The sequence below is a fragment of the Ochotona princeps genome, chromosome 5 (assembly GCF_030435755.1).
Source record: "Ochotona princeps isolate mOchPri1 chromosome 5, mOchPri1.hap1, whole genome shotgun sequence".
NCBI classification, from domain to species: domain Eukaryota; kingdom Metazoa; phylum Chordata; class Mammalia; order Lagomorpha; family Ochotonidae; genus Ochotona; species Ochotona princeps.
In genome coordinates this window covers 25665463-25681276 of record NC_080836.1, presented here as the reverse complement: position 1 = coordinate 25681276, position 15814 = coordinate 25665463, and the positions used below count along the sequence as shown (strand labels likewise).

Sequence of the window (15814 nt, the reverse complement as noted above, 5' to 3'; positions counted from 1 at the left end):
CTTTCTGAAGCTGTGACATGAGCTTAGAGGTGGCTATGAGCTGAATCTCTTCTGTTCTCAAGAATTTATATTTTGTTCATTTCCGCTCTTCTTTATCCTCTCTGCTTCAGACGCCATTGACCACAGGTTTGTTCATTCCTGTGGGTAAAGGGTCATAAAGAACAGAACAAATGAAAGCCAGGTAATGGTTTTGTTCGCAAATAAATGTAATGGAAAGGCTCTGGTTCAGGAGAGGAGACACTAGAATCTTCTATAACAATTTTGACCGTAAAATACAATTCACTGTGAAGTGGACCAGCTTTAGAGTCTTTAGCTGATAAATGTGTTTCCTTTACTTTCCATCTTTTGTGTAGCCCCCAACCTGGATAATTAGAAAATTTCTTTTACTGTGGCAGTTTTGTTTCACTACCTGAGGCAAGGATATTATCAAGGGGGTATTGCCATTATGTAAATCATTAGAATTGGCTATAAATGTAAAAGATTATTCTCCAGTATCCAAATAATAGATTTTGCTGGTTCACTATTTTTTTCAGTACATTCAGATACTATTTAACAGGTCAGTGTCATTAACACTGTTAGTAGTATTACAATTTACAATGTGTTTGTACCGAAGAGACTTACAGTTTTCTGTGTTTTTTCTCTGAAAGCTATATAAAGGCCCATATATAGTAAATTGTGAAATTTTGAAGAATTTATTGTTAAATAAAATTAAGTAAAGAGAAGCCCCTTTTTCTGATTAACTGTTTACATAATACTGTTTAGCGTTTGTTTCCTTCTCTACATAAAGTGAAGACATTGAGCTCTATTTAAAGCCAGGGAGCCAAGGCCATTTAATGATATGAAGTGATTCTAAAAGCACACATAAAGGTCCTATAGCAATTCTTTTCATGGTCTCTTGAGAAGTATCTAGTTGGAGTTGAATATTGGCACACTGAATTCAAACTCAAACCCTGGTTAAGACTTTGTCTTTTTTAGCATGCAATTGATTATAAGTGGCCTTAGTTCTCGGTAAGGTTTTGTATTGATTTACAGATACTGACTTCCCCAGCATCAGTTTCTAGTACAAAGAGGCTATATGGTGGCAGATGTTAGAAGATAAAAATCTGTGGCAGAGAAACAGAAGAAAGCATTGTAGCATATGGCATTTGGACCTATGATATCAGCATTTTTCATGTTGGGTTCCAAAATGCTGAGCTAACCAGACACAGGGAGTATGCCAAATGGCGGAGCTAGCAATATCTCACCAGGGAAAAGCAGCAACTATCATGTGCCCACTCCACTAGGTTTCAGAGGATGGAGATCAAAGTGGAACTACACACCTGGCAATAGACTGATTGAGTGGCTATAGCAAGACTTTTGTGATATGGGTCAGTTAGCTGAGTTTTTAAACAGTCAGATTTTACATTTATCAATACACATTATTGAAAAATTTGTGTTCACTGAGGACACGTTAGGGTCATGGTGAATACATATTCTGTCATCAAGGCTAAGGATATGAGATTTGCTGAAAACAGACAATACAATTCCCCTATGCCTGACTGATATTTAGCTGGTATACATGAACTAACCAAACTGGTTGATCAAATATTGAAACGGTTTTATTTTGGCTCTAAAAAATTATTAATTAATGGCTTTATGGGACCCCTCAAATAATGTCGCACTGCATCAGACATGTGGACAGAGCACGAAGGATACTCTGGTATGCCCTAAGCTGCTTTGTGTAGCATAAAAGATATGCTGGTTATTCCCATACTGTTTATCAGTTATGCTGTCTTGCATTTCAACACAGTCTCCAGTCCCTATCCATTTCTCCTTTGTAAAATAGAACTGGACACACAGAAGTAGGGATTGTCCCACTGCCAGGGTACACAAGTCACCACCCACTGGCCAAGGTTCTCCTCCAGTTGGCTGCTGATACCTGATGATTGAAGCCATGACCTTTACTGTTTGTTTAATTCATACTTTAAATATCTTGAAATTACCCTGACTATAAGTTAGATATTGACATGACTTTGCAATCTGATTTTCCTTCCTTTTCTTCACAATTCTTTTGTAGTCTTTTGGAAGAAGACAAGGAGACAGATATCGACCTTTTTCAGCTTATAATACATCATAATACTTTTAAAAGTTTTATAAGATATAAGATATCCTAATTCAAATGCGTATGTGACCTTGAAGAAGGTATTTAACCACCTCAATTTCCAATTTCCTCATCTGTGTAATAGCAATTATAATGCCTAACTCATGATGTTCTTGTGAGGATTTAATAAGATAATGGACATTATGCGCTTACCACAGACCTTGGAACAGGGGAAGCACTCAATACAGAACAATTATCCTATTAATATAATGCTTCTTTTACAGAATGTAATAAGGAACAGTTTGTTTTCATTAAAAGTGCATCATAAAATAATTTTCTGAGTTAACATAATTTTGAATGCCATAAAAAATACATTTTGAAGAATATCTTTTCATCAGCAACCTTTCACTTTTCGATTGAAAGACACAGCGAATATACTCTACACATGATTCAAGTCTGTTACATTTAAGAAGGTTTGTACATTAAGTTTCTCAAACGCTTGTTTAGATTCACAAGCAACATGTAATTCCTTCTGGTAATAGGAAAGACAGGAGGCAAGGCAAGTATTTTTACCCTTATCTTTAAATAACATTTTTCTTTTATTCAAACCAAGCAGATACCAGATGATTTTTCTTCTTCCTGTGAAAACAAGAGTGAACAATTCTTGTTAAATCACTATTACTTTGATATCTGTGCCTGTGTAATCAGAAAAGATCACTTTATACATCTGCACTGACCACAGGGAATCCAGGTCAATTGAGCTTAAATTGTATCTACTAGATTTTCTTTCTTACCAAGCTAGTCACCAAATGTTGTTTTTCCTTCCTTTTTTTCAAGGGAAACTGAGTAGTGCCTTTCTGGTCTTTGCAATGCTTGACACATTGAACATTACTTTGAATATGAATGTGTAGCCCATTCCTTTGCCAAAATCCTTTCTGCCACTAATCACACAATGCTAACCTGGCAAACACTTGTCGTTAGGCTTTAGGTGAAACATACATGAAACTTTATTATATCGATCTTCATCTAAGAGACTGAATCAATTCTCTTCATTTTACATATTTCCATGGCCAATGTAAATTCCTCTGTGTTCTCAGCATTTGGCTCGGCAGCCATCTCTAACATGTTTCTGGAATCATAGATAGAATGAATCTCAACTGTCTGATATGTGGATGAGCCAGTTGGCTGCTCTCCTTCACTGCCCTTTGTAGCAGCACGACCCCTTTCCTCAGGAAGATGTGTGGAACTATTTGGTACTGACTTGTCTCTGCCTGTCAGGCATCAGTCCCTTAACACGCTTCCTACCACCCAGTCATCTCTGCTTCTAATTGGGCAGGCTTTCCAGGTGACCTGAAAGGCAGAACTGCAATCAGGAGCTGTCACCTGAGTGCAATGGGTAAAGTGATCCGAAAGAAGAGGAAAAAATCTCTGGCTTCAGGGATGGAACCCTTGTCTTCCATTCTGTGTTACAGAATAAAGGCACTCCCAATTGAAACATTTCAGTTTCTGCTTTCTTAGTTATTTTACCTGCAAATTAGGTAAATCTTATCATTACAGAGGAGCTTTTAGTAATGGCTGGGTTATGTGTTTTGTTCCTGGAGGACTCAGTAGGAGTTTTGAAAATTGAACAGGGAAGGGCACCTTCTTTCTGATTCATTGATTAAATGTGTATTCATTCGTTTAAAAAGGGAGGTCAGAGCCAAATTTACACATCAGCAAAACTGTCCCCAAGAAGTGTGATATGAGAATCATCCAATGAATTGCCTTCTCTCAAATAAAAGCAATAGTGTTCTTTTCACAGAGGTCCTGTAATTCCAGTCTTTAGAGTTAATCCATCGTCTCTATAAGAATCCTGTTTAATGCAAACACATTACCTATGAGAGAATCTAATTTATCAGATTGCTGGGAAAGAGCAGGGCTTTAGAATATTTGAAAATAGGATACAGGCACATTTTAGCCTATGTTGCAGGAAGTTGAGAGCAGGCAAAAGGAATTTATGGGTCCTTTAATGCAATGTGTGGAATGATTAGCATCCTAAGAACATGTGAAGAATATAAGAAAAGTAACATTGGAGCATTGTCAACCTCTAATCAAGCACTGCAGTTTTGATCATCTAAGCTGTGTTCCCTCAATAGCTCTGGATTTAATAAATGAATACAGCAAAAACAGTCAAGCATCAAACACTCATTTAATTCTTTTTTTCTTTTACCTATTTGTATTTATCACAGAAGATTAGAAAGCAAGGAATTCCATAGACCTGAAATATTTCTTATTTCTCAGGCCAAATTAATGACAATACCTTGACTATGTCCACTTTTCACTTACCACTTTTGTCTGAGTTCTAAGAGTTAATCAGTTTTATTTATTATTATGTATTCATGAAGCAGATATAGGAAATGGGGTTGGGGAGGGGTTCTGCATCCATTGATCCACTCTGCTAACGGCTGCAACAGGATAAAGTTAGGGGACAGAAACTTCATGTGGTCTACCATGTGAGTGGAAGGGGCCCAAGAGCTTGGGACAGCATCCAATTCTCTTCCCAGGTACATTTGCAGGAACTTGGGTCCTTAGGAAAGCAGCCAGGTTGAACTGGTGCCTTGATGTGGGAATACTGGCACTGTAAATGGTTATTTAACCTACTGGGCCACAGTGTGTTTTCCTAAGTGTCTATCATTCTGTATAGCTTTTGATGCCAACGGGTGATTAAAGTGATAAAACTGACCTCATATATTCCGGTTACCAAAAATCATACACACACACACACACACACACTTACACACATACACACTAGAGCTGTCTTATCAAAAATAGCTTGCTTTCTGTTTTGATCCAGAAATTTCCATGAGTGGAAGCTAATCATCTATTTATCTGTGTCATTAACTGATGCAGCGTGGCTTTACCATGGCACAGTTTTCGTTTGGTGATCATGCTTTTTATCTTTAAAATCTGTAAATGAAACTCTGTATGTTAACTGCAAGGTATTTTGATAAATGGAGATTTTGAAAGAATAAGAACTAAAGAGAAAGGATTCAACAGTTTTTTCCAGTGCTTTGAAAAATAGGACAGGTGTTGGACATGACTGAAGAGTGATACAGTTGAACAGCATCAATCACCTTTACATCTATTTTGTTCTTAAATCTTCAAAACACCCTTCTGAAATAATAACACAAAAACCATTAATGAAACGTGTTTAATACAGAAAGTGTTTGATTTGTGCAATTACTAGAGTGCACCTGAATCTTTGGACACTTTTGCTCATAATCATGCATCTTTAGCTTTTACACATTATTCTTCCACTTAGAAGTTCAAGCTCATTGATCCAACATTCTTTTTATTTTAAATACTATATATTTATTGCTTCTACCAAAATGAAGATTTTGCTTTGTTAATAAAGATGCTCACATATAAAAGTAAGTTATCTATGAACAGAAGAAAGTCATCTCATGAAATAAAAGTTGCTTTAGGAAGTGGTTTCATTTTCTGATGATCCTTTGTGCGCTGATGTCAGGTTTAATCTTCAGCAGAGTTATGATGTATCTTTTATTTGCATAATGTGCTTCCTTCAAACAAAACTGAGCTAATAATGTTGTTCACATGCTTTTCAGTTTTTATTAGTGACTTAGATTGCCATAACTATTTTCACAGTTATGGTAATTATAACAGTTGTAATCTTGCAGTATCCCTATACACATAGTTGCATAGGATTACTTTCCCCTACTGAAAGAGTAAAGGTAGGGGCCATTATTTGTCTTGGCAGTTGAATCTCTGGGATATTTGCATTCCATATTGTATTATCTGAGTGAAATATTTGGCTTCAATTCCTCATTCCAACTTTCTGCTGGTGCTGACTCTGGAATGAGGTGATGTTATCTTGAATGGTTAGATTTCTTACAATCCTGTGGGAGACCTGGGTTACAATTTGGGCTCCAAGCTTAGGGCTCCTGGTAAATGCAGGCATTTGGAGGTGAGCCTGCAGCCTGGAGCACTTACATCTTGTCTTTCTTTATCTGCCCCTTAAATAAGTGATGTAAAAAAATCTTTTTAAAACATGTCATCTGTACTATACTCAACAAAATTTAATCTGGTTATGTCAAAATCATTCTTAAAAGAAATATATACAGATAGTATATCAAGCACTTAAAGTCACGATAGTACAATTCCCAAAATGTTGATAAGTAATTGTGTTATAATGACACCAAAAATTTGGTCTTTGATGTGTTCATCAAAGACACATTCTGTATGGGGACACCCACATCCCATATAGGAGTGTGTTGGTTTCAAATCACACTGATTCTACTTGCAATACAGTCTCCTTGTAATGCATCTTGGGAGGCAGAAGTTGATAACTTAATGCTTGCATTATTGCTCCCTGTGTGATATAGGAGGATGAGTTTTGGGTTTCTTGATTCTTTTTATTTTGCCCTGCCTGTTGTGGCCATTTGCAGAGGGATTGAGCAGATGGTGGATCTTTCTCCATCTCCTCTTCTCTTTTGGTCACCTTGCCTTTCAAATAATTGGATTTTCAGAATTTTTTTTAACACAGAACAATTAATTAATTCATTTTTATTTGAAAGTCAGATTAACTGAGAGGAGAGACAAAGAGACAGATCTCGCACTTGTTGGTTCACTCCTGAAATGGCCATAATGGCTCAAGCTAAGCCAATCCGAAGTCAAGAGCCAGGAGCTTCTTCCAGGTTGTCTACTTAATTGCAGGGGCCGAGGACTTACTCCAGTGCTTTCGTAGGCAGTATGCAGGACACTGGAGTAGAAATGAAGTAGCCAGAACATAAATTATTGTCCACAGTGGTATGTCAGCATTGCAGGCAGAGGATAAGCTTGCTGTGCCTCTGAACTGATACCTTAAAGATTTTTCTGAAGTTTTACTTATTTAAAACAGTGTCAAAGACAAAGGGAGAAGTACACAAAGGTAATGGCTGCAGCAAGCGGAACAGATCAAGGTCAAAGCCAACAACTTTATCTTGGTCTCACAAATAGGTGAGAGATGTTTAAGCACTTTATCAATATTCCACCGCTTTTGCAAGCAATTTATCATGGAGCTGGATCACAAGCTAGAGCGGCTTGGACACAAAACAGTGTCCATATGGGATGCTGGCTTTGCAGCAAATGGCTTTACTTGCTATGCCACAATGCCAGTCACAATTAATTTTCTTTTAAAAAAAGTATGCCTAAATAGTTTCTGCAAAATTATTTTTAAAAGACTTGGGGGTCAGTGCTGTGGTATAGTGGGTAAAGTCTCCACCTGTGGCTGCACATGAGTGCCAAATCAAATGCTTCTACTCCAGCTGCCAGCCAATGCTTCTGGAAAAGGTGCACAGAATGGCCAAGCATCTTGTGCACTTTACCCATGTGGGAGAACCAGACACTGCAGCTTTTAGGGAAGTGAACCAGGCAGCTAATCGCTTGTGTGCCTAGAAAAAATAATGGAAAATGTACCAGATACTTGGAGTCCATGCCAACCATATGGGAAACCTGAATGGAGCTCCAACTTCCTAGTTTTTCTCTGGACATAATGGGCAGCTTTAGTCATTTGAGAAACTATCAGAGGAAAGGAGACTCTCTTTCTCTCTCTCTCCCCCCTCGTTCCCTTCCTCCTTCTCTCTCTCTCTTTCTTTCTCCATATCATTTTCCCTCTCAAATACAAATGAATATCTATATATAACTTTTCACAAGATATATATATATGTATATACATATATATACATATATATACATACATATATATATATATATATATATATATATAACTTTTCACAAGTTTTTAGAAATTATGACACTTCCAATTTGGTGTGGAGAATTTTCAGAAAATATTTTATCTCATTAAATAGCCAATCAATAAGAAAAAGCCAGAGTAAAGGTTTGGGATCAGAAGTTCAAGTTGCCACTTGGGAAAGCTGCATCCTGTATCAGAGTCCCTGAGACAAAGTCCTCCAATCAATGACTTTTTGGGGGATTTCCATTTGAAGTTGTTAGGCCACCGCCACCCGGGCTTGGGCCTGATTTAACCTTGGCTATTGTGGCGACTTGGTGTGTGAAGCAATGGTTGGAATACCTTCAACTTTCTCTCTTCCACTCTGTATTTCAAACAAATAACTAAGCTAACTTAAAAATGGAAATTACATTCTTTTTCCTCCATGTTTTCAATAAGTATTAGTATTTCCTAAAGATTGAATCTCAAATGATTACTCAAAATTCATTCAAATGTAGCTTTTCTAAGTGAATAGACAATAAAATGAAATCCCAAGTTTGATCAATTTAAATTTCCAAGTTTCAAAACTGCTATTTTGGAGTAATAGATCTGCCCATTTTATTATTTTTGTTGTCTTTATACTAACTACTTACCAAGATATTCATATCACTATGTTCTACTACCTAATACCATGAATAAGAAGAGAACATTAATAAATAAAATGTCTTGAGATTTAAGGAATAATGCAAAACTGTGTATGAAGATACAGCTCATAAAGCATGCAGAGATGTACCTAATTAGAAAGTACAACTGAGTTATTAATGATGTGTATAAGGTCATAGAACAAAGTGGGGACAATGGCATCTGTAAAACCTCCCATTGACATGTTGGGTCTGTGATGGTTTCATTTATTCTCTAGGATAGTCATTTGATTTATATGCCATTACTCCATTTTTCAAATAGGAAAGAAAAATATAAGGCAAATCTACTATTCAGGCATGTTCATGAAGTAAATTATCAGATCAAAATTCAAATTCAAGGCACTGGCCTCCACACTTCAAATGTGTTCCATTTTGCTATGAAATTTTGCATAAGCAAGATTTTATGGAGAGTTCAGGGTTTGAACTAGACCTTGAAGGATTTTGCTGGGAAAACGAAAATAGAAGCTTACTATCTAATTGATTGTATTCCACAAAGAAAACTCCAGAAGTATGAATACATTTCATATTACTTAGAGATAGGAAGGCAAGGGAGTAAACAGGAATTTACAAAGACACATTTACATATTGAGCACCAATTCTGTATCAGACAACATGCTAGAAATATATATTATGATGATAGGCAAGAAATAACCATTTTCAAAGGTATTTCACAATCTATGTCAAAAAATACTTAGTGAAAATCATGGGTCCCAGAGTCAGAGAAAGCTATGTCAGAAAAACAATGACAGTAATCTATTGAAAGATTAAGATGTGTTATACAGACAGAAAATGGAGGGAGGTCCATGGAAAAATCTGTATGATAATATGAGAGTGTGAGAAAAAAATTGCACTGTGTCCAGAGGCCCCAGAGGTTGAGAAAAAACCTAACCTAATATCCAGAGGTGGATATTTAGTGTTAGAGAGTGAAAGTTTTTCAAATACTTTGTGTGGCTGGCCTCACTGCCAACAGACCACAAAAACCATGGAAAGAACAACTTCACTGGATTGTTGGAAACAGTCTAAAAAGGGAATGGAAGTACAGCAGGTTCAATATATGGTTTGATCCAATTCAGTAGCAAGGTTTTTGTTGTTATAGTTTAAAGAAGGTAAAAGGTGATGCAGTTTGAAGGAAAATTCAATGCCACACAGTAATATTATTCTTGTATGCTGGTTAATAACATTGCATGAGATAATGTATGGACAACTTTGAAATACTGGAAATATAGAACTGGGAAGTGCAACCAAAAAGCAATTCTTGCTAGGCAATTTTTTTTTTTAACGTATGGTATATGACAGTTTGAGATGGTGCAGTTTGGCAAGGGATGAGTAATACTGCTGCGGTTAAGATAATGCTATGACAAGTACAGATATCTCACTTTATCCACTGCTATAGTAGAAGAAAAAATTCTACCTCCTTACAAAATACATTTTTTTTCAGTTATCATTAACCAAAAAATGCACATAATAAGACATATGCTTTCTTTCACACCTTACTACTGACAGAGGAAAAGGTTTCCTCTCTATATAAACAAATTAATTTACCCATATAAAAGTATAGATGAATCATACTGCTATTCTTATAACAGACTTATATGTGAAGTGAGATTTTAGTGTAGAAATGGATTTCTTTACAAGTTACCCAATGAGGGAAGTAGTCTTAAATTGTAACTATTTTCTTAAATTCTTAAAGTATTTATAAAAGATCTTAAATTATCAATTTTCTTAAATTATAAACATTCTTAAATTATAAATACTTTTTCTGGTGTTTTGACCCAAATTAATCCCCTTAGCTATAAAGTTTTAAAAATTACTATGGTTTCAATTCTACCAGCTTGGGTAGATTAAAATTAGATTTCAGCTACTGGGAATGTGTTCTCTTAAAAAAAGATTTTAAAATGTATGTTGAAGGCACAGTTAGAAGGAAATTGGGAAATGGAAAGTAAGTCAGAGACAGATCATCTACCTTCCAGTTCACTTCCCAAATGAACCATAGACAATTTTTGGATCAGACTGTAGTGGAGGCAGGAGCCAGGAACTCCACTTAGGTCTGCCATGAAAGTGGCAGAAGTCAAGTACTGGAGGTAGTATTGATCCATAGCAAGCACATTAGCAAAAGTCAGATCAGAAGCTTAAAGTAGTTGGGACTTGAACTGTCATTCTCATATGAGAAGCAGCTAGGCAAAGCAGTGCTTCTAAAAATATTTTCTGAATGTACTTCATTCTAAGTGCTGCCATGTTAAAATGTTGAAGTGTCTTTTGTTCTGTTTGTGTAAGATGCCTTTGAACTCTTTGTACTTGCCAACTCACTCCTTAAACCAGGCTCCCCAGGTCCTGGTGGTTGAGCAGCTGAAGAGACAATGGCAGACACGTTAGGGAGGTTCTAACTATACATACAGAAGCACATCCATGATCTCCGTTGGTGATAAATTGGGTACGAAATTGGCATAGTCTCAGGGATTCATGCTGCCTTTCTTAGTTCCTTCCAAGTTTCTCTTGGTCACACAGGTAGACAGCTGGAAACCATGATGAAATGTTGGCTATTCCATTCATTTACAGAAGGGACTAATGGAGCCCATGGACTAGTCAGAACTTCAGTGTGCAAATGGTATTGGGGCCAGACATTTGTAAGCTGAATATATGTATGATCAGTTTCCTGGTCGAAATTTTTGATGAGAACCAATTGCTATTTCTCAAAGTCCTGTGTCTTTGTTCCCATTTTCCAGAATGAGTGATAATAAATACTGGTTTTAGCTTAGTTTTCTAATTGAAATATTCTATCATTGTTCTAATGTATTTGAAATACCACGTTCTTGAATTGTGAGGCTAATCTGAGAACCACTAGTTAAGGTACCATCCATCCAGTCATAGGCCAACTTGTCTGACAAGCTACATAGTAGTATTAAAATCAAGATAACTTTTAAGTCAGAGATGTGGACAACTGCAGTGACTAGTATTAAACATATCAAGTAGGTCTTTAGTGCTCATCAATTAACTTCTCTTTTCTTCATTGCTAGGAACTGTACAGTAATTTCACTTATTTCTTTTAGGAAACTAAATCTTTTCCTTGTTTTATCAGAATCTGTAAGCTGCTGAACCTTGCTTTTGGCTCCCACTGTTTTCCTTATCACCATGTTCATCATTCATTTGACTTTCTAAAAAAGAAGGAAAAAACCTCTCATTTCTAGCCAATGCATGTAAAACTTTTTAGAAATATTGCTGCAAGTAAGAACTGTTGAGTCATCTAAATTTTCTAACCTCCCCCATTTTATGAAGGAGTCTTTGTGTTATTTTTAGAGTTTTTATAGAGAGGACTAAATATAACTTGGCACAGAGTTATTTTGACAATAATGCAAGATGCATGTTTTCACATTTTTAACAGCCAATTAATCTTAAAAAGAACTCATCTAGAATGACAATATTAATCTTAAAACTTGAGACCAAATAATCAAAACCTCTCATTGAAGTGTTACACTTACTTTTTTGTATTTGGATTCAAATATGCATGTGTCTTTACACGTATAATAAATACTATGTAGAAATAATTGTGTCTATTTAAAAATATGGGTATATAAGTTGCAGAAATTTGATGCAAAGAGTTTTTCATTTGAGATAATATATATGATGAAATTATAAACTTTACATACTAATACATATATCAATATACATGAAAAATTACAAAGAATTCTGCTAGTAACAACTAATGATTCTACTCATGACAGGTTTCAATCTGAGCAAAAACTCTGTTAATAGGATACAGCATCATTTAGATTTACTATTTATTATTTTATAAGGTATTTAAAGAAGTATTACTTCCACCAGCTCTAGTTATTTTGTTCTACTTTACTTAACATTTCTGCTTTGTTTTCCAATCTAACACCTCAATCTGCTGTTCTATTCTAATAATTGTTTATACCTTGAATGTGTAAGATTGGCCATTTCATTATTTTTGTGCCTCAACTCAATGAGGAAAATAAAACCTAAAAATTTTCAGCAGTTTTCACTCCACCCGTTGGGAGTTTGAAATAGAAAAGAAAATTACGCATTGAATATTTACCAAAAGGAAACTCTGCTTCTAAGAAATTTTATGCTTAAACATGACAACAGGAACAATTTATTTAGTGCTAACATAGTATGTTAAAAGCTTTTGTTACAATCCTTCTGACAACACTGTGAAGTGTAAAGTTGGTATATAACTTGGTCCAGTCACTCAGAGGTTGTAAGTGACAAGATTGGATTTTGGACCTAACAACTTGGATCCAGAGTCAAACTTCTACAGGATACCACATTTATTTATATCAGAAACACATGTTGACTTTTTACTTTGATCCTGCATCTCACAGTACTCAAGAATTTCCATTGAATAATTTTGTTGATATTTAATTTTATGTGGCCCTTGTCAATGTTCCTACCGAATATTGATCTTTCTGCTTTTTACAAGTTCAGCTCTTTATTTAGTATAACATTAAACCTTTTACTAAAAAGTGAATTGAAAATGACTTCCACATTCCCTGGCTTTGCCCTGGCCCAGATCTGGTTTGTAGTTATCATGTGGGGAGTGAACTCACAGATGGGATATCTAACTTTCTCTATTTTTCTTTTTCCCTTCCTTCCTCCTCTTCTCTGTCTCTCTGATTCTGCCTTTCCAATAAATAAATCTTAAAATAACTTTTAGATTGATACAATCTCACCTAAATTCTACTGAAATCTTTCTTTTCATGCAACCTAATATAATTCTAATAGAAATACTGTGGAAATAGGTATTGTATGTATTTTGCATCTGGGGAAATTTAGCCTCAAGGAATTGAAATACACTGTCCAAATTTTCTAGGTATTAGACACCAATGCTTCAAACCAGCCTTAATTTTATAAATCATGCTTCATTAATAGTCGAAAAGAAATTTTGAATTTTAATTATTTGAAGAATACATGATGTTTTATTTCCAAAAGAGCTTTTACAGTTAGATTTTAATAGCACATACTATTGTTGATATCTCTGGTCTGTTTTCTATAATTTTGTTTTATGAATGAATGCTGGTATTGTAGTGTGTATAAAAGTTTCCTTGAAAGATGAAACTTACACATACACATACTCATGTACTTTTTGGTTGTTTTCAGGTCCTGAGGCTGCAGAAATCAAGTGTTCCTCCAATCACATTGCTTGCCCTGGTGCCAACAAGTGCATTCACTTATCCCAGTTGTGCGATGGCCTCTTGGATTGCACTGACGGCTCTGATGAAGGAGTACATTGCAGGGGTGAGTCCACTTCCAACTATAATATCACATTTTTGCACAGTAGTGAAAAGTTAAAAAGAATTTACATGCTTGTTCAAGCATGATTTTGTCAGATATGCAATACACATTTCAATTTAATACACATTTAATTTTCTCATTCAAAACCACCATAGAGAAAAACTTGCAGTTTGAAGCTGGGCTCTTAAGCAATTACATTCCAAATAGAAGAGTACTTTTGAACAAAGGATAAATAACAAGTCTCCGTCATGTGTGTTGATACTTCACAGTTTACAAGCTTGTTTCTCTGAACTTTGGCATAAACAAAAGTATCTGAATCATCCTATCTGTTGTGTTTAAAATGTTCCAAATCTGCTGTCACTGTCAAAATCATTGCATCATCAACAATGTGTAGATCAAACAAAACTGGTCTGAAGATCTGCTGTGGTTACACATGGACATTTCCCAGCTACGGGCTAAAACAAAGTGGATCCAAGTCCAGAGATGGAGAGATATGTAAGAAAATCAGTAAACCTCTGAAGATAATCTGAAGTGGTGAGAATATTAAGAGGCCATACATGGCCAGCCACAGTCCACTGGTCACTAAGTCTTTCCCTTGTTTCTAAGGAAAGCCATGTGCTGTGGTTCTGTGGGCAGATTCCAGCTCGTTTATAACAGTTCTCTTGGCTTGAACTTCCCTTTTTAAACCTGTCTCTGAAAGGGTCACTTAAAGAGGCTGCAGATTTTTAACATTAGTTGTAACTAGTTGTGCAATCATAACAAATAACAGGTTTTTTTTTATTTGAAAAACTTTGTGACACTTATTCTTCTTTGTTAATTATATATTTTAAAGAATGACATTAAAAAGCAAATTACTGAAAAATAAAGTGAATGATATTCAGTTTAATTGTTTTTCAAAAATTCATTATCTTTTCTGAAGCCTAATAATGTTCATTACAGTTATATTTCAATCTCCTTATTATATTTTTAAAATGTTCAATACATTATGTGACTAAACTTTTTTAAGTAATGAAATTATCACATTGCCACACAGTGCTTCATCAGAGGTAATGACATGAATTTTTTAACACCATGAATCATAAAAAAAACTATTTTAATTCTCTAATGAAATTGTTATTTGACAATTGAGACTACATTTTAATAGGAAAAGTAGAAACTGTATATAAAAACAAGTATTTGAGCAAACACAAAATGTTGTTCTCTGTATCCTGATGCTTGAAAACATATCAACATTTTGTAGAGCAGTCATGTCTGATTAACATTTTTCTTGTTCAATTTCAGTTTTATTTTTTCCAAGTTTTGTTTTATAGCATGTGATAATCGTTTTTCTTTATTGGCAATAGTGCTTGTAGCACTTTGATTTTTATACATTTTCCCATTTCATTAAATATAATGTTTCTAAAAGTTTAAGTCAGTGTTCACTATGACCTAATATGATATTAGAAATAGCGTAAACTGTATTTGTATCTCTATTGCTACCTTTAAAAAAAGATTTAATTGATCTTATTTCCAGAGAGGAGAGACAGAGAGAAATGCTTTTCAGAGTTTTGGCTAAGATCAAATATTGGATGTTACTATTTTTGTTTTGTTTTTGTTTTTGTTTTGTTTTGGGGAATAGTTCTGTTTAAACATTTTTTTTAATAGTAGATTCTTTTGGTGCATTCTAAATGCATAACTGATTTAATTAATGCATGTAGTTTAAAATATTCAAAGTTTGGTGTGGTTTTTATAGCATATTTTTATTTATGAAAATTAATATAGATGAAAGTTGAATATTCTATAGCTGATGTCTTAGGAATACTTTTCTATCAACTGATATCTCGTCTAAGGTTTACAAGAATTTTTTTCAAGAATATTTTTACTAGATTTTTTTCAAGTAAAGATAATGAAAACATATTTATTATTAATGAGTTGTTATAACAGAGATATTTTAATCTCCTTAATTTGGAACCAATTGAAGAAAGAAAACCAGCATTTTATATGGCATCTTTATATAGAAAAATGTGCCTATAAAAATTTTACAAGAAGAACTTGTGAAATTGCCATATTATACTTTCAAAAATGTCATCTTTTCCT

The 15814-nt window shown here is 34.8% G+C and overlaps 1 protein-coding gene across 1 annotated transcript in view; it reads left to right on the top strand.

Annotated features, from left to right (window-relative positions):
- Positions 1–15814, top strand: part of LRP1B (LDL receptor related protein 1B) — a 1366825-nt gene that overhangs the window by 301586 nt on the left and 1049425 nt on the right. Inside the window, exon 5 of the mRNA XM_058664204.1 lies at positions 13604–13741. Within this exon, the coding sequence (XP_058520187.1) occupies positions 13604–13741 (138 nt within the window). The remainder of the gene's footprint in view (positions 1–13603; positions 13742–15814) is intronic.